The sequence below is a fragment of the Callospermophilus lateralis genome, chromosome 11 (assembly GCF_048772815.1).
Source record: "Callospermophilus lateralis isolate mCalLat2 chromosome 11, mCalLat2.hap1, whole genome shotgun sequence".
In the NCBI taxonomy this organism is placed as follows: domain Eukaryota; kingdom Metazoa; phylum Chordata; class Mammalia; order Rodentia; family Sciuridae; genus Callospermophilus; species Callospermophilus lateralis.
The window spans coordinates 13,920,037-13,946,898 of NC_135315.1; the positions used below are offsets into that span (position 1 = coordinate 13,920,037).

Genomic DNA, 26,862 nt, shown 5'->3' on the forward strand with positions numbered 1-26,862 from the left:
CCCGAGGCTTCCGGCTGGGGCATTTCGCGAGCGGCGCGCCCCTCTCTCCGCTCCGAGCCGAGCCCGGGCTCCAGGGCTCCCCGCCCCCGACGCGTCGCTCCCGCGCTCCCCCTAGCGGCCGCCGCGCGCCCTCGCTCCGTCCCAGGCTCGTCGGCGGCGCAGCTCACGTGACCGCTCTCCGGGCCTGCGGCCGCTGTCGGTTCCCCCAGTCACCGAGCGAGAGGGAAGAAACAAGATGGCGGCTGAAGGCGATCCGGAGTGGGGCCCCAGCAATTCGGACTGAGCCTTCTCCCTCCACCCGCTTCCGCCGGCCGGGCCCCTCCCGCCCGGCCCCGCAGGCCTCCCCACCCGGCCCCGGCGCCCCCCACCGCCCCCTGCGCCCGCCCCTCCCCCCCTCCGCTTTCCCTTCTCCCCCCGCCGCGGCTCCGACATGAGGGGCCGGCGGGGCAGGCCGCCCAAGCAGCCCGCGGCTCCTGCTGCGGAGCGCTGCGCCCCAGCCCCGCCACCGCCGCCGCCGCCGCCGCCCACGTCCGGACCCATCGGGGGGCTCCGCTCGCGGCACCGCGGCAGCAGCCGGGGCAGGTGGGCCGCCGCCCAGGCTGAGGTGGCGCCCAAGACGCGGCTGAGCTCGCCCAGGGGGGGCAGCAGTAGCCGGAGGAAGCCGCCGCCGCCGCCGCCGCCGGCCCCCCCCAGCACCAGCGCCCCGGGCCGGGGGGGGCGAGGAGGCGGGGGCGGCAGGACGGGGGGCGGGGGCGGCGGCGGCCACCTGGCCCGGACCACCCCGGCCCGCAGGGCCGTCAACAAAGTGGTGTACGATGACCACGAGAGCGAGGAGGAGGAGGAGGAGGAGGACATGGTCTCCGAGGAGGAGGAGGAAGAGGAGGAGGACGGCGACGCCGAGGAGACCCAGGATTCCGAGGAGGAAGAGGAAGATGAGATGGAGGAAGACGAGGATGATTCGGATTATCCGGAGGAGATGGAAGATGATGACGACGACGCCAGTTACTGCACGGAAAGCAGCTTCAGGAGCCACAGCACCTACAGCAGCACTCCAGGTACCCACCCAGGCCGGTCGCTGCAGCCTCCTTCCCCACCTCCTCCCCCTCCCCCCTCGCTCACTCCCTCTCGTGTGCAGTGAGTGCATCCTGCTCCGGTCTCCCCCATCCCCGCCCGCCCCCCTAACGGAGGGGAAATGCGACGACACATCAAGAGGCAAAAAACTAGATTTACAAGAGGAAAGAGGCGCATTGTTCAAAATGGAGATTGCATTGTTGCAGTTTGCAGGCCACACACTCGCTCGCTTTCTTTCTCACCCCCCCAGCCCCCCCCTTTTCCTCTTCAAAATTTGTGCCAGTGCAGTGTCTCCACCGGCAGGATTGAAACTTTGGCACACACATACCCATTGCGTTCATTTTTCTCCCCTTGTTTTGGTGTGGGCTTTTTAGAATGAAGGAAGCCTCTTGTTTTGCAAACCTCTTTGCATTTCTAATGTGGTTTCTTGTAGATTTTTATTGTCTGTCTGTTCCTTAAAAGGGTATTAAGGATTGAGACGGTTTGTGGCACCCAAATACACACAAAACATGCTTCCCTTCTCACCCCTAGCTATGCGGTTTAAAAATTATGTTAAGGAAATGATCAGTTGAGATGGTAGGGGATCCTTATCTGGTCCTGTATATATGTGTGTGTGTGTGTGTGTGTGTGTGTGTGTGTGTTTGTATTCAAGTGCTAATGGGCGCGTGCAACAGTTGTTAGTCAATGGCTGGTTAAAAAACAAAGTCAGAAACCAGACCAAACCAAGCCTAATTTAGTGATCCATCGATTCAGAATCGTTTTGGTTAAATCTGAAGTAAAATGCAAAGCCTCAGGAACGTGGATCCTGACGTGATCCCTTTGCTTTGTTTGGGAAATGCAAGTTCTATGGCACCTGTTGCAGAAGATGTGCGGTTGATCATCCAGACATAATTGCTGGAGATGAAGTTTTGAAGTCACAGCAGCAGTGTCAGATTGATTACAAAATGACTTTTTCTTTTCATTCTATTTTTGAGGAAAAAGTCCTCCCTGGAACTGTAATGAATTTCTCCATGGTGAAGTCTCACCTGTTTTCTCACAGAAAAGTTTCTCCAGGCTGGTGCTGAGATGCATTTTGTTAAAAAAAAAAAAAAAAAAAAAAAAAAGCCACGCACAATTACTGATTTGTAGTGAATACATAGTTGTGGTTTACTACATTGTGAAAAAAACAACCTATAGCAACAACTTAACAGGCTTTTCCTTTATATTTTTGTTTATCTGGATTAACTAAATTAGAATCCAGTTGTAATTCATTTACTTTACAAAAGTAAAGTTTTTGAGGAAATGGGAGGCAATTAATGTGTGTCCTGTCACTTTCTGAGAGACTATAGAGTAGTAGGAATGGTTACTTTGAAACATTTTTATGAATGTTTAAATTCTTACTGGGTTAAGTATGGGTATTAGGCCAGATTAAACCTATTTAGGTAGTCATAACATCAAATGAGACAAGGTAATTTTTTTCTGAAAAGAATAGTTACCTGTCTTGTGGTGAGGAGATGCTGGCAGGGAGAAGGAAGGGAATGAATGAGTGTCAAGGCTTTATGTCTTGTATGTGGAAGGACTGTTTGCAACTTTTCATTTCTTGCCAAATTAGTTTTAGTGTATCTTTTAGAGTAAAAGGTTTTACTTTAAGAAATCACATGTTGATCCTCATTGTACCAAGAAACTGGAATTCAAACATGGAGACTGAATTACAGACACTAGGGAAGAAGTTTTTTTAAAGTTAGGATTGAGGCATTTTGGCAGAGCAGTTCAGCTAACTTTAATTCCTACCTGAAGGCCCAGCCAATAATATTTAGGATTGATGGCTGGGTATATGCTGAATTCCATTATTGTGGGTAGTTGTCCTTAAAAAAACAAAACAGAACAAAAAGAAACTTGTATATTTCTGATACTTCTGTGATGTTTTGTTCTTAGTGACACTTGTAACCTATCTTGTATATACTTGCCCTACGTTTATATGAAATTATTAAATCCTTAGGGGTAGGTGTTTGTATACACTCAGCATCTCCTAACAGTGTGTTTTACACATAGCAGGTACTCATCAAAGATTGGTTGGACAAATCATTGTTAGTACCTGAGAATTTGTAATAAGTGAAGTTTTGATAATTCTGTAGTGGATACCATAACTTAAATACTTTGGATTTAGGAAACTTAATAGTTGGTCTCATTAGATTTTGATAGACTGTTTGACTAGTGAATGTTTCTAATAGCAGAGTTAACTGTTTTGAGCTGCTGTTTCATAGGCTTGCCAGGCATTTTCCTTTTATTGGATTGGTGTTAATTTGAATGTTTTGCCTTTTGAATGTTACATTTTGTGTTCTGAACTTTTAGAATATGTCCACTGGCCTAAAATGAGTAACAAAGCATGGCAGTGAGTTGTTCAGGCTAAAGATTAGTTTCATTATCTGTACTTCCTGAAAGGAAGGCTGTCAGGTATTTATGTATATGTGTGTAAGATATCCCAAGAGCAATAAAAAAATAGAGTTGGTGGATATGAATTCTATGTAGTGTCAAGGCTAAAAGAGAAGTTTATTTTATTGATAATTTACAATAAGTGGGTTAGTTTTTGTATTTTAGAATGTTGGCATAAGCACTAATTAAATTCCTAGTATTAAAAATAGCTCATTCATCTGTTTATCTATTGGGTACTTTGTAGTACTATGTATTGAGTACTTTGTATAATTGTTGATACAAAGACATTGGCTTGCATTGCTAAAGCCATAGATTTAAATAAGTTTATTCATTGGAGATGAAATATTTTCCTTAAAGAAGGAAAAATTTAAATGGATACCTAAGATATTCCCATGACAAATGTTACGTAGGAATGTCAACTTTGAAATCATCTTGTTTGGCTTACACTAGAGACATTTAAATGAATAAAACCTTTATTTTTTTTTTATAAAATTTAGAATTATTTTGGTCAATAGGCTACTTTGCTAATGCATTGAGAAAGATTATATAGAAAATCTGTTTTGAATAGGCATTTGGTAAAGTTTTCTGAGCACTCGAAATGAAGTATTTGCTAATTTAAAAAAATTATATTTGAAAATTATATTTGAAAAAAAATTACACTTGAAACAGTGGTTCTTGCATTTAACTTGTGTGAAATTTCTAAGAATACTTACCTGCAACTTTGAAATTTGGAACCTCTGATCACTTCAGAAAGCAAAAACCCTGGCATTATCCTGGGAGACTTAAAAAAAATTATGTCCACAGTGGAGATCAGTGGCAGACATGCCATGAATAAACTATAGATTCATCTGAAACAGAATTTGCTACTGGTTTGGCAGTATTTATTCCCAGCAGTGTCAGCCAAATATCTTTTCAGTATACATGTAATTCCTGATTGCTACAAGTGAGGTACAAAGTACAGTGGAGATTTAAAGGAAGGCAAGATCATACTGGGTTCAGGGAGGTTGGTGTGGGCAGATGCTTCCTGGATGGGCTTGTGGATGGTAAGGACAGACTGAGGGAGGGAGTGAGCAGCATGAGCTCAGGCACTGATAGTAACAAGTGGGCAGTTGGTCGAGCCTGAGAATGTGAATAGGAAATAAACGGTAAAGTTCCATTGTATGTTGTGTTGGGCAGTTCCTAGAGAAATAAGCCAGAGCCATTTATTTCCTCCCTCATTTGTCGAATAAGGCTTGGGCCAGACTGGTGACCTCAGACTTTTTTCACTCCTGGGACACCCAAGGGGTAGGCTGTATTCCCATCAGCGCCATGTACAAGTGTGCATCACACCGACGTCACCTCACAAAGATATGGTTAAGCCCCTGCTGTAGCCCTTTCCCCCAGACTGAGAGAGTGACTTGTGAGGTGGTCTGAACCTCCCCCAATCTGTTTCAGATGTTCAATTTGGGTACTGAGAATCAGTCAGAAGATCTGCCAGCAGTGGGATAGGATGTCAGTGGTCTGCTAGAAAGTGTAGCATGGCTTCTTGCACAACAGGATGGATTGGAAGAGGATGTGATGGTGGGATCTGTGGATGGGTTTTTAGCCTTGGGTGGAAGATCTATCCAGAACCACTTCAGAATTCTTTGGGCCTTGATCTGTCAGAAGTGTAGAGCGAGAGTGGAAGCATCTGAAAGAAGGCAGTGTGTTCAGTACCAACAGGTAGGTAAAGATTATAAGGGAAACAGTGCGATGTCTTTTCAGGTATGAGCACCTGAAGAGGTTAAACATGAGAATTAAAAGAAAGTAAATGAGAGCCAGAAGAGTTTTTAAAAAGTTGGGCAACATGATCTATGAGTAGTACAGAGGTGTGTCCTAGGTTTGTGATAATAAATAGGCTTGCTTGCCTGCTCTTCTGGTACTTGCCCACAGGCATATTTGGAAATGGGTCTGTGTATTGAAAAGTGTGTGCAGCAGGATTGGGGGAGGTAAGGCCAGGAGATCTGGTCTCTTCTGTTAGGTCTTTCTTTCCTCACCCCTCAAGACCCTGTTGTCCTCTGAGTCACTATATGTCCTTCCAGGTGAGTGTATGGGAGTGAGAGGTTGGTGGGTAGTGATGGCCGTTGACAGCAGGAGCAAATCTTAGCTGATGTCCTTTTTCCCTCTGTTGCTTAGGCTCAAACCCCCCTTGCCATGAGAAGTCTTCCAGGATTCTTCTTGCTCACCTTGGTCTCTTCTCTTTAGTGTCTGTTTATTGAAGTGATTATAATCTCAACTTTATACTTTAGTTGTATCTTAGCAGAGACTCTCATTCTAACTTTTGTCATGTTTTTGGAAGCTTTTTTTTTTAAATACTGGAGATTGAACCCAGGGGTGCTTTGCTACTGAACTACATCCCCAATTCTTTTTCCTTTTTTTTTTTTTAATTTTGAGATAAGTCTCACTAAATTGCCCAGACTGGTCTCAAACTTGCACTTGTGATCCTCCTGCCGCGGCCTCCCAAATTGCTGGAATTATAGGCCTGTGCTACTGTGTCCAGTGGAAGGCAGAATATTTTTCAATAAAAAAAAAAAAAAAAGCAAAATACTTATACATGCAAAATGCACCAAAGACTGAAAGTAAACAATAGAGAAAGAATTAAAATGCATATTATTATATAGAGTTATGGTTCAATGGTTTGCTGGTACATATCTAAGATTATTTTTATATAGTCTTTTTTTTTAATGTATTGGGGATTGAACCCAGGGGCACTGGAACCACTGAGCTACATTGCCAACCCTGTTTTGTATTTTATTAGTGACAGGGTCTCACTGAGTTGCTAAGCACCTCGCTGTTGCTGAGGCTGACTTTGAACTCTTCTATCCTTCTGCCTCAGCCTCCCTAGCTGCTGGGAAAGGTGTGCTCCACCACACCCGGCTGTCTTTTTGTTACATTATTATTGTTATATTATTTAAATAACATTTTTGATTGCCCATAGTTTGCTGAAAAATTATAAGCACAGTAACAGTAATAGCTAACATTTTTTGGACATCTTCTAAATTGCTGACTGATTTTTTTATTTTTTTGATGCTGGGAGATGAAACTGATAAATGTTATAGCATGTATCATTACTATATTTAAATAGTATTTTCATTTTATATGACTACACGATGTTTTGCTTATCCATTTCATCAATTCATGGTCATTTGTTTTCAGATTTTGACTATTATGAAAAATGCCACTGTGAACATTCATGTACAGGTTTTTTTCTAGACATACGTTTTTATTTCTCTATACACATATACATAAGCGTGTGTATACATATATGTTTATATAAACATACCTAGGTGTGTGGAATTGTTGGATCATTGCAATTAAAAAAAATTGGGGTTGGGGCTATAGCTCAGTGGCAGAGTGCTTGCCTAGCATGTGTAAGGCACTTACTGGGTTCAATCCTTAATACCATATAAAGATGAATAAATAAAATAAAGGCATTTTGTTCATCTATAACTACAAAAAAAATTTTTTTTAATTTGTTTTTTTTCCCCCTGTACTGGGGATTGAACTCAAGGGTGCTCTAACACTGAACTACATTTACCATCTCATTTTATTGAGAACAGGATCTTGGTAAATTATTGAGGCTGCCTATGAATTGAAGTCCTCCTGCCTCAGCCTTCCTAGTTGCTGGAATTACAGATTTGTGCCACCATGTCTGGCTGCAAATTCAATATTGATAGATCTACTTCACCCAGACTTGTTTCATTGGTTAACAGTAGTTTGTTTGTTTGTTTGTTTTTTTCTTCCTTCCTTCCTTTCTTCCTTCCTTCCTTCCTGTGCTGGGAATGGAACCCAGGGCCTCATTCATGCTAGGCAAGTGTACTACCACTGTGCTACAATCCCAACTCTTGTTATAATAATTTTTTTTTAAAATTTATTTTTTAGGTGTAGATGGACACAACACAATGCCTTTATTTTTATGTGGTATTGAGGATCGAACCCGGGTCCCACCCATGCTAGGCGAGCGCTCTACCGCTGAGCCACAATCCCAGCCCTATAATAATTTTTAAACAGAATTCGCTTAGGACAAAAGTCAGCTGGATTTTGAGTCTTCCTAATGGTCTGTGATTATTGTATTGCCTTCAGTCAGCTTGGGGAATTTATTCCAGAATTATTTGCCTGATAAGGACAAGTGTAAGTGGGGGTCATACTGCTGATTTCCACTGGCAGTGTGAAGACTTGTGGCAGGTGTCAGGGGCACCTGCAATATATAAGCATACTACAGAATTTTAGTCTGTCATGATTTGTGAGAATTTGGTGATTCTAGATGAGTCTTTTTTTTTTTTTTTTTTTTTTTAGATGAGTCTTTTTTGATTGTCGGATCTAGAGATGTGATTTAAAAAAAAAAAATTACGGCTGGGGTTGTAGCTCAGTGGTAGAGCGCTTGCCTTGTATGCGTGCGGCCCTGGGTTATCCTCAGCACCACATAAAATAAATAAATAAAATAAAGATACGTGTCCATCTACAATGAAAAATAATATTAAAAAACTTTTTAGGGCTGGGGATGTGGCTCAAGTGGTATCGCGCTTGCCTGGCATGCGCGGGGCGCTGGGTTCGATCCTCAGCATAAAATAAAAGAAAAATATATATTAAAAAATAAATATTAAAAAGTCTCTCTTTTTCAAAAAAAAATTTTTTTAGTTGTTGACAGACCTTTATTTTATTCATTTATTTATATGCGGTGCTGAGAATCAAACCCATTGCCACACATATGCAAGGCAAGTGTTCTACCACTGAGCCACACCCCCTCCCATGTTATTTGTTGTAGCATAATGATTTAGGGTAGAATCTGGAACCACATTTCATGGGTTTAAATCTGGGGAATCTGTTTTTTTTTTTTTTTTTTTTAATTTGGTATTGGGGATTGAACCCAGGGATCCTTAACCACTGACCCCCATCCCCAACCCTTTTGAGTTTTTATTTTGCGATAGGGTCTTGGTAAGTTACTTAAAGGACCTTGTTAAATTGCTGAAGCTGGTTTTGAGCTTGCAGTCAGTCCTCCTGCCTCAGCCTCCTGAGTTGCTGGGATTCTAGGTATGGGCCACTGTGCCCAGCAGTTCCTTAATTTTCTGTGCCTCACCTTTCTCATTTGTAAAATAGAGATATAGTACTGAATTCAATGTGTTAGTATTAAATGGATTAATAGGAGTTGAAATGCCTGCAACTGTACCTGGCACATGGCAGAGTCAATCAGTGTTATCTCTTATTGTCTTGATTTTTTTTTCCCTCCCTTCAACTGTAGATGGTGATTCTGTGAAGATTGCTTATTATATAGTAGTGAAGTTGTATTTTATTGTGTCAAATACTGTCAGTTGACTCATAAGATAAAAATAGTTTGAGGAACACATTTAAGTAAAAATGCAGGTTAAGCTGTGCATGGTGGTGTAGGCCTGTAATCCCATCCCAGCGACTAGGGAGGCTGAGACAAGAGGATCGCAAGTTCAAAGCCAGCCTCAGCAAAAAGCAAGGGGTGGGGGGATCCTGGGGTTGTGGCTCAGTGGTAGAGCACTTGCCTAGCATTAGCATGTGTGAGGCACAGGGTTCGATTCTCAGCATCACATTCAAATAAGTAGAATAAAGCTTCATCAACAACTAAAAAAAATATTTAAAAAGAAAGAGAAAAAAGGCACTAAGCAACTCACTGAGACCCTTTCTCTAAATAAATTACAAAATAGGGCTGGGGGTGTGTCTGAGTAGTTGAGTGCTCCTGAGTTCAATCCCTGGTACAAAAAAAAAAAAAAAAAAAAAAAAAGCAGGTTAAAGTAGAGCTTTATTCTTCCCCCATGTAGTAGAAATGTTAAGTGTTGCTCATTTAAAAATTTTAATTCATCTGACATCAGATTTATTGCTCAACTCTAACAATGAGGTGACCACTAAAAATGTGTTTATATTTGTTCCATTTTTAATAACATTTTAATCAATATAGTTAAGATAATCTGGATCATAGTAAACATTGTTTTGTACTTGATATATGGCAAAATATTTCTTATCATTTTTTATTTGTCAAAGTAGTACATGAATATAGAGAAAAGAAATTAAAACAATGTTAAAAGTTTATGGCAAACAAAAGTAGTTCCCTGCTGCACGTCTTTTCCCTGAGGCCTCTCCAGAGTCAGGGCTTTCTCTCTTGCTGCTGTTCTGTCCTGTTCTGTTTTACTGCGGTATTTATTACAGTATTTTATTTTTAAAAAATATTTATTTATTTATTTATTTATTCTGATTTGTTATACATGATGGCAGAATGAAATTCATTTCATATTATACATATAGAGCACAATTTTTCAAGACACTGATTGTACACAGAATGATTTCACGTGATTCATGTCTTATACATGAACCTAGGGTAAAGATGTCTAATTCACTCCACCATCATTTTCACCCCTAGTCCCCTCCCTTCCCCTCCCTTCCCTTTGCCCTACCTAAAGTTCCTCCATTTCTCCCATGCTCCGAGCCACCCCATCACCATTATACATCTGCATCCTCATAGCAAAGAAAACATTTGGCCTTTGATTTTTGGGGATTGGCTTGCTTTACTTAGCACTATATTCTCCAATTCATCCATTTACCTGCAAATGCCGTGATTTTATTCTCTTTTAATGCTGAGTAATTTTCAGTAGGGAAACCAAAGTTTCCCTATCCATTCATCTACTGAAGGGCATCTAGGTTGGTTCCACAGTTTAGCTATTGTGACTTGCTACAAACATTGATGTGGCTGTGTCCCTTAATACGCTGTTTTTAAGTCCTTTGGGTATAAACTGAGGAGTGGGATAGCTGGGTCGAATGGTGGTTCCCTTCCCAGTTTTCCAAGGAATCTCCATACTGCTTTCTGTATTGGCTGCACCAATTTGCAGTTCTACCAGCAATGTATGAGTGTGCCTTTCTCCCCACATCCTCGCCAACACTTATTGTTGTCTGTATTCTTTAAATGAATTTTATTTATTTATGTATGTATGTGCTAGGGATTGAACTCAGAGGCACTTGACCACTGAGCCACATTCCAGCCCTATTTTTGTATTTTATTAAAGACAGGGTCTCACTGAGTTGCTTAGTGCCTTGCTAACTTGCTGAGGCTGGGTTTGAACCTGCAGTTCTCCTGCCCCTGCCTCCGGATCCACTGGGATTACAGGTATGTGCCACCATGCCTGGCTTAGAATCAATTTTTATTTCAGCTTCTAGATATTAATTTTCAAAAGCTATTTTCTTTGTTCCCCCCCTTTTTTAGAGAGAGAGAGAGAGAGAGAGAATTTTTAAATTTTTTAATATTTTTTATTTCTTGACAGACACAACATCTTTGTTTGTATGTGGTGCTAAGTATCGAACCCGGGTCGCACGCATGCCAGGCGAGCACGCTACCGCTTGAGCCACATCCCCAGCCCTCTTTGTTCCTTTTTTATAGCATCCTGTTCATTTTATATTTCTCTGGGAATACTAATAATTTTTAAAAAGTATTGATTTTCAGTTTACATATACATTAAAATTCATCCTTGTTAGTGTATAATTTTTAAGTTTTGGCGAACAGCCATGTAAGCACTACTTTATAGAAGGTCCCATCACTACTCCTCCCAAATGCCCTCGTGCTTCTTCTTTTTTTTTTTTTTTCAATTGTAGTAGAGCCTCACACAAGCTAGGCAAGTACTGAGCTCTATCCCCCACCCTTTTAAAATTATTTTTATTATCATTATTTTTTTGATACCAGGGATTGAACTCAGGGCACTCAGCCCCTGAGCCACATCGCCACCCCCACACCCCCCTTTTTTTTGGTACCTGAGATTGAATTCAGGGGCACTCATCTACTGAGTCACATTCCAGCCTATTCTGTATTTTATTTAGAGACAGGGTCTCACTGAGTTGCTTAACAACTTGTTTTTGCCGAGGCTGGATTTGAACTTGTGATCCTCCTGCCTCAGCCTCCCCAGCCTCTGGGATCACAGGTGTGTGCCATCATATCCAGCTTTTTAAAAATTTTGACACTAGAGTCTCACTAAGTTGCTGAGGCTGTCCTCAAATTTGTGATCCTTCTTCCTCAACTTTCCAGATAACTCAAATTCCATGCATGTCCCACCATTCCTGCCCTTGTGCTTTTCTGATCAACTCCTACTTCTGCCCTCTGGCCACCACTAATTTATTTTCTGTTCTTTAATTTTGCCTTTTACTGAATGTTATAAATGAAATTATATACCTTGTAGGCTTTTGAGTCCAATTTTTTTTTTTTGTTACCTAGTAATGCTTTAGAAATTTGGTCAAGATATTGCTTATATCAATAGGTCATCAGTTTTTGTCACAGCGTAATGTAGCCCATTATGTGGGTATACCACAGTTGGTTTATCCATCCACTAAGACATTTGGGTGTTTCCACAGTTTTGAAGATTATAAATAAAGCTGCCCAACTATAGTTTTGTGTGAACATAAATTTTTCTTACTCATCACTAAATAACTAGGAGTGGAATCACTGGGGTTATATGTTGAGTGTATTTCAGTTGTTTTATAAGCAATTGTTCCTGGGTGTGGTGAGCATGACTGTAACCCAAGCAACCCTGGAGGCTGAGGCAGGAGGATCATAAGTTGGAGGCCAACCTCAACAATTTTCTGAGACTCTAGGTAACTTGAAGCACCCTGTCTCAAAATTAAAAGGGTTGGGGAAGTAACTCTGTAGTAAAGCACCCTGGGATACAATCCCATCCCCCCAAAAGCAGTTGCCAAACTGTTTTCCAAAATGATGTTGCCATATTATTTTCCCAACAGCAATATATGAGAGTTCAGTCATTCTAATAGCTATGTAGTGTTTGTTATGTTTCATTATGGTTTTCCAATATCATTTTTATATATTTTACATTGTAATAATTTTGTTTATGCCAGTAATATACAAAGCCCATGTCACCCAGCATTGACTGTTTAAAACTGTCTATGGCCAAGTGTGTTGGCAGATGCCTGTAAATCTTGCTCCAGGGAGGAGGTGGTGAGGCAGCAGAATTGCAAGTTCAGGGCCATCTGGGTTATTTAGTGTAATCCTGTCTGAAAATTAAAAAAGGAAAAAAAGGGGGTGAGGCTGGGGATGTAGCTCAGAATCCTCCAGGGTTCAATCCCTAGTATTCTAGAAACAAAAAACAGGGCTGGGGCCGCAGCTGGGTGGCGGAGCGCCTGCCTCACATGTGTGGGGCATTGGTTCAATCCTTAGCACCACATAAAAATAAAGATATCGGGTCCATCTACAACTAAAAAAATATTTAACCCCTCCAAAAAAACCCCCAAAACCAAAAACAACAAGAACAACAATAACCATCTCTGCATTTCATAGGTTAAAATTCTATTAGAATCTGAATTTCTTTGACTACTTCATTGACTTATTCATTTCTTTTTTTCTTTTTCTTTTTTTGTTTTATTCATTTATTCAAAAAATACCTATTGAGTGCATGCTGTGTTCCAGTTGCTATCTTGGATACAATAGTGATTAATTATATCAAATATGGCCCCAGCTCTAATGAGGTTTCTCCAGAAGCAGGACAGGCATTCTGTGTAGCAGCAAGAAAAATGTTTTAAAAGGGGACAAGTAAATATAATTGTGTCCGCAGGACACAGAGAGAAGGCTTTCCTGAAGAAGTGATAGTTAAGCTCAAAGTTACAGTAACCAGGTAAAAGGAGGAGAAAAAGGGTTCTATACCACATGCAGTAGATGGGAGGGAAAAGCATGAGTACTTTTAAGTAAGGCATCATGTGATCAGATTTGTGTTTTTTAAAAAGTGTCTCTGAGCCAGGTGTGGTAGTGCATATCTCCCAACAAGTTGGGAGTCTGAGACAGGAGGATCGCAAGTTGAGGCCAGACTGAGCAATTTAGTGAGACCCTATCTCAAAATAAAAAGAACTAAAAAAGGACTGTGAGGATATAGCTCAGTGGTAAAAGTGCCCCTGGGTTCAATCCTCAGTACTGGGGTAGGAGGATAGTGGCACCCAAGTCTCTCTGTCTATGGAAAGAGATTGAATTGGAGTGGTTCAGATAAGAAGAGAATAAGGGAGCTAGGCTGTTGAAGTAGACACATCCTGGGTTGGCACTGGTGGGAAAATCATTCAGGAGTTAGAATGGCTTCCTAGTGATGTATTTGGCTGGGCTGGGGTGTGGTGAGGAGAAGAAAAAGGGATCAAGGATGACTGGACTTCTAAATCTCCCTTATTGTTGGTTTCCTTATTTTTATTTCTTATCACTTTGAATTTGTGCTTCAAGTAAGACTGAGTTCTTTGTAGTTGTCACAAATTGTAGTTACTCTCTGCTGTGCTGACTGTCTTCTTGTCACCCGTCACGCCCTCACCTTCTGCGGGCCTTCTCTATGGTTCCCCTTGTCTCATCGTGGGCTAAGTTGCTCTCCAGCCCCCGTGCCATTTCCCAGCACCATACATGCGTCTCTCTGTTGTTTAATTTCCAGTTATATGGGAGTTTTCTAGGTATCTTTCTGGGACTGCTTTCCAGTTTGATTTCATTATGTTCAAATAGCATACTCATTATCCTTATTTTGTTCAACATTTTTAGAGCTTTGTTTTGCACCCTGAAATATTGTCTGTCCAGGAAAATGTTCCATTTGCACTTGAAAATAAAGTGTATTCTGTTGTGGGCTGGGATAGTCCATTAATGTTAGTTAGGCAGGTTCTTTGGTAGTGTTAAGATTTTCTGTGTCTTGCAGATTTTCTGACTACTTGTTTTATCGGTTACTGGAGAGAGTAGTGTTAAGGTCTACAGCTAGTATCAAGAATTTCTTTCTCCTTGGAGTTCTATCAGTGTGCAGGTATTTTGAAACTGTTATCAAGGTCATAAACCTTTAAAAAGGATTGTTTCATCCTCTTGATTATTTGACCCCTTTATTGTTTTCTTTGTTAAGACATTAGACTGTGAAGTAGCTGTTAATTATCTGGCACCTTCTTTAGGGCTGGAGGGTCTCACCCAAGCTCCCCCTTTAGTTCCTGGCTCAGTCTCTAGTGTGCAGAAGGCAGCACAAGGTAACTGTTGACTGGGTCAAAGAAAGCCTCTGGGTTCTTTTCACCCTCTAGTTCTGGGCTGTGCAGTGCGGTAACCACACTATTTAAGTTAATTAAAAGGATGGGCTGGGGATGTGGCTCAAGCGGTAGCGAGCTCGCCTGGCATGCCTGCCGCCTGGGTTCGATCCTCAGCACCACATACAAAGATGTTGTGTCTGCTGAGAACTAAAAAATAAATAATAATAAAAAAATTCTCTCTCTCTCTCTCCTCTCTCTCTCTATCTCTCTCTCTTAAAAAAAATAAATAAAATAAAATGAAATTAAGCCTCTAGTTCCTCAGAGGCATTATGGACATTGCAAGTGCTCAGCAGCCACATGTGGCTAGTGGCTTCTGTATTGCACCACACACAGAGCGCATTTGAGTCATTTCATATCATTGCAGAAAGTTTGCTTGGATAATTGTGCTGTGGTAGTCACTGGGCCTCTGTTGGTCCAATAAGAATTTACCTGACATCTCTTTTCCTCTGAACCTTTCTTTGCCCCAAATCCTGTGCTGCCTGGGTAGCCTCAATAGTCTGGCTCTGGTCCTCTGTCAAGATTGTTGGCCCAGTTTTGTGTATATGATAGTATTGCATTTCTGTGGTAAGTGGTGGGGTCTTCTTTGAGATGCCTGTACATTATTTGATGTTCTTGGTGGTGGGGGTGAGGGGAGGGAAGAGGCAGTTAATAATGTTCCAGAGCCTGCCACAGTTCTGACAAAATCAAGGCAAATTTGGCAGTGTTAAGATTTTCTTAAGATCTTATATATAGATAAAACAGGAAGGATTAGGATTCAGACTTGGTTGAGGAATTTAATGTGATAACTCAAACCAGCATGGTGGTGGATGTCTTTAATCCCAGTGACTCCAGGAGGCTGAAGCAAGAGGATTATAAGTTTCGCGCCAGCCTTGGCAAGTTAGCAAGACCCTTAGCAACTTAATGAGACCCTGTCTCAAAATAAAAAGGACAGGGGATGTAGCTCAGTGATACAGTGCCACTATGTGCAATCCCCAGCACCGAAAAAAGAAAAAAAAGGGGGGAGAGAATTAAATCCTTCCTATGTTGTAAAATTAAAAGTTATAGTATGTGTACCAAATTGTAAAATACTAGTGTTTCCGAGTATGTCTGTATGTCTGGGCTATTTAATATGTAAAACCTCTTTCTCAAGAGTTACTGCCAAATTGGGTGTGGTGGTACATGTAATCCTGTAATCTAAGCCACTTGGGAGTCTGAGGTAGGAGGATCATGAGTTTGAGGCCAGCCTTGGCAATTTAGTGAAATTCTGTCTCAAAATAAAAAATAAAAGGACTGGGATGTAGCTCAGTGATAAAGGGCCCTTGGGTTCAATTCCTGGTACCACACAAAAATAAATACATGGTGACAACCAAATTATTTAGCTAACGGTTTTCAAGGAAGAGATATCCCCCCCCCCCCTTTTTTTTTTGACTGGAATGCTTTTTTGACTTAAAGGTTAAGTTGCAGCCATGGAACCTCCTGAAGTTTTCTAAGAAAGTTAAGTGTTTAGCCTCCTCTCTCCTCATGGATATGTTCTGTAATTCACACACTGGAGACAGCCTGGCCAAGTGACTCATACTGAATGGCACTTTTCAGTAGGTGCAGTTTCTATATTTTACTAGAAACATGGCTTCCTGCTTAATATGTTTCAATATGTTCACATTACCTCCTTTGAGGTCTGTTTATAGTATGTTCTATTTATGAAACTTAAAAGTATTTCAGAAATGCACATATTAATCAGTGTGGAATTTTTCTTGTCCTTTTTCCTTTCTAATGTGTGCACAACTATATTGAGACTTGTCTGAGGAAATAATTCAACATTAAAAATAGCTAATACAATTTTAGCCCCTCCCATCAGTTCAGTTTTCCCTGTTCTAGAAATCAAATTATTTCACACACTTCTTAAAGTCTTAGTCCTTTTTTTTAAGTTGTTGATGGACCTTTACTTCATTTGTTTTTACCTGCGGTGCTGAGAATTGAACCTAGTGCCTCACACATGCAAGTCAAGCTCTCTACCACTGAGCCACAACCCCAGCCCTACTTTTGTTATTTTTTATGTTTAATTTGATCCACTGTAATATCATACAATTTGAGCATTTAAAAAAATTTTTAACTGTTAGTGGATCTTTATTTATTTATATGTGGTGCTGAGAATTGAACCCTGTGCCTCATATATCTTAGGCAAATGCCCTACTGCTGAGCCACAACCAGCCCAGTACCTTTGTTTTTTCCTTAACCATGACCATACTCATTTTTCAACGTATTATATAAATAGTGCACATTTTAATATGATTTTTCTGTAATTTTAGATACGTACTCAAATTTTTGAGTTTGAATTTTCCAGGTGAGAGGCCTTCAATTGCTGATCCTCAGTAAACTTGGAAGCCTGACTTCTGGGTAGTTTGAGTTGTTGAGTTCCTCTGTCTCAGAAGTGGAGATTGTTGATGGTAGAGGTCATAAACTCGCACACTCACAGAGTCCTAGCATGTCAAGATGTGAACTGTCCTTTTTTTTACTTTATTAACACACAACTACATATGTTATTTGTATTAATTTGCCTAAAAATTTAGTTGTATTGAGGGACTGGGGATAGAACTCATTTCTAGTGTGCTTGTTTCACATAAATGAGGCCCTGGGTTCCATCCCCAGCACTCGCCTCCCCCTAAACAAACAAACAGAAAAATTTCAGTCCCTTTTTGCTTTTACAGACATTACTGTCCTAAATGTGTTAGACATGTAACTTTTTTTAAAAAAATATATTTTTTAGTTGTTGACGGACCTTTATTTTATTCATTTATTTATATCTTGTGCTGAGAATCAAACCCAGTACTCACATAAGTGAGGCAAGTGCTTTACCACTGAGCCACAACCCCAGCCCTAGACATGTATCTTTAGTCACTTATGTTGGTGTTTCTTTCTGTAGGGTGTTTTCCTAGACTGTGAGGAGTGTGTGCCCTTTGAAAGTCTAAACCAGGTTATACTCCCTTCACTTGTCTGTTGTAACCTTTTTTCGGTAAAGGGCCAGATAGGAAATCTTTTAGGCTTGCAGTCCCTGTTACAACTCTGCAGTTGTAGTACAGAAGCAGCCATAGATAATATGTAAATGAATGAGTGGTGTTCTAATCATATTTTATGGACACTACAATTTGAATTTTACTTAATTTTCAGATTACCAAATACTGTAATTTGGTTGATTATTTTCCCACTCATTTAGCTCTCCTGGGCTCAAGAATAACAGGTGATGGGCTGACCCTAATTGCTTATCTCCAGCTTCCTCACCTAAGTTTCAAAGATTTTCTTCTTTGATTTCTTTCAAATGTTTTATAGTTTTAGGTTTTATATTTAGATGTATGATTCATTTGTAGTTTTTTATAAGATGTGAGCTAGGGGAGTTACTTTTTCTATAAGATATGAGATAAGGCTTGAGATTCTTTCTTTTACATATAGATGCCTGGTTGTTCTGATATTCTATATTTGTTTATTTATTTTTTTGTGGCACTGAGGATTGAACCCAGGGCCTTGTGCATGCTACACAAGTGCTCTACCACTGAACTATATCCCCAGCCCATTTATTGAAATGGATCCTCCATTGCATTTCCTTTTCTATTGCATCTGTGTCAAAATATAACTAGCATGTTATGCTAGTCTGACTCTGTTTCAGTGATCTGTTCTTTTTTTTTTTTTTTTTTGAGATATGGTCTCCCTGTGTTGCTGAGGCTGCCCTTGCCCTTGCAGTCCTTCTGCCTCAGTCTCCTGGGTAGCTGGAATCAGAATCGTGCAGCACCATGCCCAGCCCCTCTCCATCCTTTTTTTTTTTCTTTTTTTTTTTTTTTTTTTTGGTACCAGAGATTGAACTCAGGGACACTCAGCCACTGAGCCACATTCCCAGCTCTATTTTGTATTTTATTTAGAGACTACAAAAGGTCTCACTGATTTGCTTAGTGCCTCACTTTTGCTTGAGGCTGGCTTTGAACTCTCGATCCTCCTGTCTTAGCCTCTTGAGCTGTTGGAGGTGTGTACCACCATGCCTGGCTCCTATCCGTCCTTTTGTTGCAATAATCTTTTTTTAATTTTTTGTAGTTGTAGACAGACAGAATGTGTTTATTTTTTATTTTATTTTTATTTTTTTAAAGAGAGAGAGAGAGAGAGAGAGAGAGAGAGAGAGAGAGAGAATTTTTTAATATTTATTTTTTAGTTCTCGGCCGACACAGCATCTTTGTTTGTATGTGGTGCTGAGGATCGAACCCGGGCCGCACGCACACCAGGCGAGCGCGCTACCACTTGAGCCACATCCCCAGCCCCAGAATGTCTTTATTTTATTTATTTTTATGTGGTGCTGAGGATTGAACCCAGTGCGCCATGCATGCTAGGCAAGTGCTCTGCCACTGAGCTACAACTCCAGCCCAGCAGTAATCTTGTTTAATAGTTAAATTTTGAAATAAGATAGGTATATCCAACTTTATTATTATTCAAAATCGTTTTGGGTTGGGTGCAGTGGTGTACACCTGTAATCTTAGCAGCTGGGGAGGCTGAGACAGGAAGATTGTGAGTTCAAAGCCAGCCTTAATAATTTAGTGAGGTGCTAAGCAACTCATTAAGATCTTTTGTCATCTCTAAATAAAATACAAAATAGGGCTGGGATGTGACTCAGTGGCTGAGTGCCCCTGAGTTCAATCCCTAGTACCCCCCCCCCCACCACCACCACACACACACACTCACAAAGAATTATTTTGGCTATTTCACTTCTTGTGACTTTCCATTAAAAAAATTTTTTTTTTTAGTTGTAGATGGACACAGTATCTTTATTTTTATGTGGTTCTGAGGATTGAACCCAGTGCCTCACGCATATGAGGCAAGCGCTCTACCACTGAGCTACAGCCCCAACCCCTCCATTTATGTTTTTTATTTTTTATTATTTAATAGTTGTAGATGGACAGAATGCCTTTATTTTATTGATTTTTATGTGGTACTAAGGCTCGAACCCAGTGTCTCACATGTGCTAGGCAAGTGCTCTGCCACTGAGCTATAGCCCTAGCCTCTGTGTTTTAATTAGTTTATTCATATCTACAAATCATTCTATTGGTTTTTTTTTTTTTTTTTTTTTTTTTTAGTTTTTAGTTTTTGTTTTGGGACAAAGTCTCAGTAACAGAGACTGGCCTTGAACTTGGAATCCTCTTGTCTCGGCCTCCCAAATTACTGTGTTAGCCACTATTCCCAGTTTCCTATTGGGATGTTTTTCATTGGGATTATGTTGACTTTCTAGATCAGTTTTGGGAAAAATGATATATTAATAATGCCGAATCTTGCCATCTCTTAATTCAGGTCTTTTTTCATCAGTTTTTTAGTTTTCCATCATATTGGTCCTTCATGTGTTGATTTTAGCACCTGTAATCTTAGCAGCTGGGGAGGCTGAGACAGGAAGATTGTGAGTTCAAAGCCAGTGATTTTTTTGGGTGCTATTATCATTGGTACTCTTTTTTTTGCACATGGTTCTGGGGATCAAGTCCAGGTTCTGCATATGGCAGGCAAGCACTCCCACCACAGAGTGTACACCCCCTACCCCTGTACTACTTTTTAAAATTTGAATTTCCAGTTATTTGTTATTAATAATAAAAAATGCAATTGGTTTTTCATATGTTGAATTTGTCAACTTGCTAAACTCACAAGTTTGTAGCTCTGTGTTTTTGTCGATTTCTTGGGATTTTTTTTGCATAGGTAAATCATCTTGTATGACAGAGATTGTTTTATTTCCTCCTGTCTAATATGGATCACCTCCCTGTATTGTACTGGCTAGGACATTTAATATGATATTGAGTGGTGAGAGTGAATGTCTTTGTTTTGTTTCTGGTATTTGGCTTAAAGCATTCAGTCTTTCACATTACATATTATTTAGCTGCTGTTTTTCAGATTGAAGATAGTTTCTGTTTAGTCGTTTTCTATTTTACTGAGAGTTTTATTAGTAATAGGTGCTGAATTTTGTTAAATTCTTTTTTGGGGCAGCTGTTCAAATGTTCATGTTTTTTTTTTTGTTGTTGTTGTTGTTGTTAATCTGTTGACGTAGCAAATTACATAGATTGTTTTTAAATATTGAATCAGGTTTGTATTCCACAAGTTAAATCCCACTTGGTTGTGATCTATTATCCTTTTTATATTGCTGAATTCTCACACATGGTACTATTTTTAAAATTTTTTCTATTATTGGAGATGGACACAATATTCATTTATTTTTATGTGGTACTGAGGATTGAACCTAGTGCCTCACACGTGAGAGGCAAGTACTCTTCTGCAGCCCTTTTCTATATTTTATTTAGAGACAGGGTCTGAGTTGCTTAGTGCCTCGCCATTGCTGAGGCTGATTTTGAACTCATGGTCCTCCTATGTTGCTGGGATTGCAGGTGTGCGCCACTGTGCCTGGCCACCCATTTTCTTTTTAAGTTGTTGATAGGCCTTTATTTTATTCATTTATTTATATGCGGTGCTAAGAATCGAACCTAGTGCCTCACACATGCGAAGCAAGTGTTCTACCGCTGAGCCACAAACCCAGTCCCACAAGTGGTATTTTTCAAGTTTTTTATGTTTGTGTTTATGAAAGATATTGGTCTGTAGTTTCCTTGTAATGTCTTCCTCTGATTTTGGTATCTGCTGGCACATGATGAATTGGAAAGTTTGCTGCTTTTTCTGTAACTACAGGTGATTGTGTAGAATTGGAATGGTTCATTTGTTAATGGTTTGGTAGGATATGCTAGTGAAGCCATCTGGGCTTGGAGTTTTCTTTGCTGGGAAGAAAATTTTCTCACTATGAATTCAGTTCCTCTGATAGTTTATTGCAGTTATAAATTCCTTTTGAATGGGCTTTGTTTTTCTCTCACGCAATTGGTTCCTTTTGAGAGGTCCTATTTGTGAACATAAAGTTTATAATAATCCCTTATTTTTCTTTTAATATCTCTATAATTTATAGTAATGTGCTTATTGAAATTTGTGTTCTCTCTTTTTTGGCCAAATTGTCAGAAATTATCAGTTTAGTTGATCTCAAAAGATGCAATTTTGGAGTTCATTGATTTATTTTTTAAATTTTTTATAGATTTTTTTGGTACCAGGGATTGAACTCAGGGGAGCTTAACTGCCGAGCCACATCCCCAGCTCTTTTAAATTTTTGAGGCAGGATCTTGCTAAGTTGTTTAGGGCCTCCCTAAATTGCTGAGGCTGGCCTTGAACTTGCAGTCCTCTGCCTCAGCCTTCTCAGTCACTGGGATTATAGGCATTCACTACCATGCTTGACTGTCTATAGTTTTTCTCTTTTCTATTTTGTTGATTTCTGCTTTTTATTGTTTTCCTCCCACTTGCTTTGAGTTTAATTAACATTTCTTATTTCTAGTTTCTGAAAGCAGAAGTTTAAGATTATTGATTTAAGACCTTTCTTTTCTATTATAAGCATTAATTGCTGTAAACATCCCTCAAACAATTTTTTAGTTGTATTTTGCAATTTCTGATATGTTCCTTCTGATATGTCTCGCTAAATGCTGAGGCTGTCCTCAGATATGTGATCTTCCTGCCTCAGCCTTCTGAACTCCTAGGATTACAGGCTTGCTCCACTATATCAGGCTTGAACCATGGATTTTTTGGGGGAAATTTTTTTTTTCTTTTTTGGTAGTTGGAGATGGACAGCATGCCTTTATTTTTATTTGTTTATTTATTTATTTATTTTATTAGTTACACATGACAGTACAATGAACTTGACATACCATACATTTGAATCAAATGGGTATAATTTCTCATTTTTCTGAGTGTACAGGTTGCAGAATCACATTGTTATTTGTTTATTTTTATGTGGTGCTGTGGATCAAACCTAGAACCTCACATGTATTAGGCAAGTGCTCTGCCACTTTGCCCCAGCCCCACTGCTGAGCCATGGATTTTTGAAGTGTAATAACTTTCAAACATTTGGATTTCCCAGATGTCCTTTTGTTAATGGTTTAACAGAATAATTTAATTCCATTATGATCAGAGAACTTAGTATGATTAATTTAAAAAAGAAACTGAAATTTGCTTTATGTCCTGAAATCTTTTTGGGTGAATGTTCTATTTGCAATTGGAAAAAAAGGTGTATTCTGTTGCTGTTGGAAAGGGTGTTCCATAAATGTCATTGATACTAAGTTGGTTGATAATGGTGTTAAGGTTTCTGAATCTGGGCTGATTTGTAGTCTACTTGTTCTGTTGATTGCTGAGAGAGGTGTTGAAGTCTGCAACTACTGTTAGGTTTTATTCTCTTTCTCCTTGTAGTTTCATAGGTTTATTGTACATGTATTTTGATGCTCTGTTCTAGGTGTATGAACATTTATAATTGTTTTGTCCTCTTGGTTATTTAATCCCTTTATCATTATGAAATGGCCTCTAGGCCTGGCAATATTTCTTGCTTTAAAAGCCACTCTTCCCATAATCTCAGTGACTGGGCAGGCAGAGGTAGAAGGATTCCAAATTTTAGGCCATGTCTCAAAATATGAAAAGGCTGTGGATGTAGCTCAGTGGCAAAGTGCCCCTGGGTTCAATCTTCAGTACTTACCCCCCCCCCAAAAAAAAAAAAAAAAAAAAAAACTAAACAACAAACTATTCATTCATTCTCTCATTTCTCTTTGAGTTGGTGTGTTTGGACCATTTACATTTACTATAATGGATATGATATGATTGGATAGAGGTTTGCCATATATATATATATATATCTTCCCTTACCCCTTTTTCCCTTTTATGTCTATTTTTGGATTAACTGAATATTTTTTTCATGTTTGATTTTAATTTATTGGACTTAATATCTGCTTTTTTTTTTTTTTAGTAATTGCTCTAGGAATTTCAGGACATACCTAATGTTCTGAAATTTAGAGTTAACATTTTAACACTTTAAATAAAATGTAAAAACATCACAGCCATATAGGGCCCCTTTATCTACCCCCATGGTATAATAGTTGTATATCTATCTGTGTATGTACATTGAAAACCCTGTAATCAGTGTTATAGTTTTTGCTTTCAACCATGATGCATACTTAAAAAAGCTTAAGAGGTAAAATAGTCTTTTGCTTTTTTTTTTGGTTCTGGAGGTTGAACCTAGGGGCATTGAGCCTTATCCTCAGCCATTTTTATTTTGAGAAGGGATTGTGCTAAGTTGGATAGGGGCTTGCTAAATGGCTGAGGCTGGCCTTGCCTCAGCCTCCCAAGTCACTGGGATTACAGATGCGCACCACTGCATCCAGCTACTGTTTTGCTTTTTAATTTACCCCAGCTCAGCTACTCACCGTTCGTTCGTTCGTTCGTTCGTTCGTTCCTTCCTTCCTTCCTTCTTTCTTTTCTTTTCTTTTCTTTTCTTTTCTTTTGTACTGGGAATTGAATTCAGGGGCACTAGACCACTGAGCCAGCTCCTCAGCCTTATTTTGTATTTTATTTAGATACAGGGTCTCACTGAGTTGCTTAGCACCTCCCTTTTGCTGAGTGTGGCTTTGATCTCACGATCCTCCCACCTCAGCTTTCTGAGCTGCTGGGATTACAGGCATGCACCACAATGCCTGGCCTGAAAATTTTATTTATAACATACACAGTTTCAAACATAAAGAAAAACTTGAGTGTAGCACGACAAATGCTCTGTGCATCCTTCACTTGGATTTTTAATCATTTTTAAGCATTTTTGTCACCTTTGTGTGTGTGCTGTCTTTAATTTTTAAATATTCTTTTTGCTCAACAATTTGATAGTAAATTGCAGATATCATGACACTTCACCTCCAAATAACTCATGTTCTCAAACTTTATATAATGATATATTTGGTTTCAAATTTCCCTAGGTGCCCTTACTGCCATTTTACCTCCCTCCTCCATTCAGAATTCACTCAAGGATCATGTTTTGCATATAGTTGACATCTCTTTAGTGCCTTTTAATTTAAAGCAGTTCTTTCACCTTCTGCAGGCAAGTTTCTTTGTGACAGTGACATTTTCTAGTTGTCCATCCAATGTCTTATTAAATGTCTGACCATTGGGATTTGTCTGGTTGTTTTCTACATGCATGGATTATATACCTTTGGCAGGAATACTCTGTAAAGGATGCTGTGTCCCCAGCACACCTCATTAGGAGGCACACCATTAATTTGTCCTGTTATTGATCGGTTTGGTCACTTGATAAAGATAGTATCAGCCAAATTTCTTCCTTTGAAGGCCCCCCCCACCTTTTTTGGTACTAGGGATGGAACCCAGGGGTGCTTTACCACTGAGCTACATCCCCAGCCCTTTTTAAAATTTTGAGATAGGGTATCACTCAGTTGTTAAGGCTATCCTTGAATTTGTGATCCTCCTGCCTCAACCTCCCAAGTTGCTGGGATTTGGGATTGCAGATGTGTGCTACCACACTTGGCCAAGTGTTTTTTTTAAACACTAGGGGAGAAAGGACAATGTAGTAAAGAGCATAAACATAGGAGACAGGTGGGTTTGTTTTTAGCTATAACTCTGGTATGGGCTCTTACCTTAGACAAGGCATTTAGCCTCTATAAGCATCTTTGAAAGGAAGTAATAGTATTACCTACTTCACTGAGTTTATCTGAGGATAAAATGAGATAATGTATTTAAAAGTGCCCAGCATAATTCCTAGATATAGAAGGCACTCTGAAAGCTAGCAGCTTTTGTGTTATTACTGGCATGAAAGGATAGGGCATGGGAACAGATGGAATGTGCCTTGTGAGTAAGTAGCCTTATGCTGGATTGGGACAGTATTGCAGATCAAAGGGTAAAGTCTTGGTATGTTTGGCAATTCATTGTCTTCTTTCCTTTCTTCTGGAGATCGAACCCAGGGCTTCATGTATGCTAAGGCTCTCTACCACTGAGCTATACTGCCAGTCCCTTGTACACGTGTGCATGCGTGCGTATGAAACAAGGGACTGGCAGTGTGTGTGTGTGTGTATTTAATTTTATTTTAACTTTTTGGTACTAGGGATTGAATTAAGGAGCACTTTACCCCTGAGCTACATCCCCAGTCCTTTTTATTTTTTTATTTTGAGACTGGATCTTGCTAAATTTTTGGGTTTGGCCTTGAATTTTAGATCCTTGTGTCTTAGCTTCCTGAGTCTCCCAGATTACAACAAACATGCATCATGATGCTTGGCTGGTTTCATAATATTTTAAAGGTGACTATTAAATTCTTGCAGATTATTTAATTTTACTGTGCCAATTATGGCTTATGTATGTATAACTGTAGATTAGAGAATTAGATTTTATTACATGTAATGTATTAATTTATGCTGAATGTGCAATTTCCTCATCCCTATTTAGCAATGCTGAGTTGTCCCTCTACCTGTAAATACCAGTTAGAAATAGGGGAGCATATTATATTATTTCCCCTTTAGAAACACACATTACATTTAGAATTCTTACGAAGTCTTGAAGTAAAATTATTCCTTTCAGAATTAAAAATAAAAATTTAGGTGTTGACTCTGAAGAATCATCAGTAACTTCTGGCAGTTAACCCTGGCATGACTTCATTCCTAGATCTCCACCCTCTGCAAGCATTTTGTTCACGGGTGTCACTAGTTCAACACATATTGTTTACTTCTGCAATACTGAAGTCACAATCTTTGTTCTAAAGAAGTTAACAAATGAACTCAGGGCACATGAACAATTGTAATAAAATGTGTTGATGCCACAATGGAGGGCTGTCCCCTCTGGTCAAAGAAGCACAGTGCCAGCAGGCGTACGGTAGCACAGACCGTGGAGGTGATGCACTTTTGTTTTTGGTACTGGGAATTGAACTCAGAAGAGCTCTACCACTGAACTACATACCCGACTCTTTTTTCTTTTTAGATAGGTCTCACCATTGCTAAGGCTGGCCTCCAGCTGGTGATGCTCTTTCCTCAGTGGAGATAACATTTGAGTGGGGCTTTGGAAAATGCCTTAGGTTTCTCAAAACTTTAGCAAAGTAAGGCAGTATCTATTTAAACTGTATAGACAGATTGGGTGTGGTGGGTCACACTGTAATCTCAGCAGCTTTGGAGGCTGAGGTGGGCTGATCACAAGTTGGAGGCTACCCTTAGCAGATTAGCAAGGTTCTAAGCAATTTAATGAGACCCTGTCTCAAAATAAATAAATAAAAGGGCTGGGGTAATGTGGGTCAGTGGTTAAACACCCCTGGGTTAAATTCCTGGTACCAGAAACAAAACACACACACACACACACACACACACACACACACACCTACCTCTTAGGGTTTTTGGATTTTAAAAATTGAGAAATTAATTAAACATACAGATTGTGACAACAGTGCATATTTTAAAAATTCAGGCATGTAGAACATTCCCTGCAGCAGTTAACACATGATGAGCACTT

The 26,862-nt window shown here is 39.8% G+C and overlaps 1 protein-coding gene across 14 annotated transcripts in view; it reads left to right on the top strand.

Moving 5' to 3' along the window:
* Window positions 1-229: 229 nt before the first annotated feature.
* The window catches only part of Bptf (bromodomain PHD finger transcription factor), a 132,655-nt gene continuing 106,022 nt past the window's right edge, over window positions 230-26,862 (top strand). For all 14 annotated transcript variants that reach the window (XM_076871612.2, XM_076871611.2, XM_076871615.2 and 11 more), the window contains exon 1: window positions 230-1,055. In XM_076871612.2, the coding sequence (XP_076727727.2) occupies window positions 431-1,055 (625 nt within the window). In that variant the 5' untranslated portion in view covers window positions 230-430. The remainder of the gene's footprint in view (window positions 1,056-26,862) is intronic.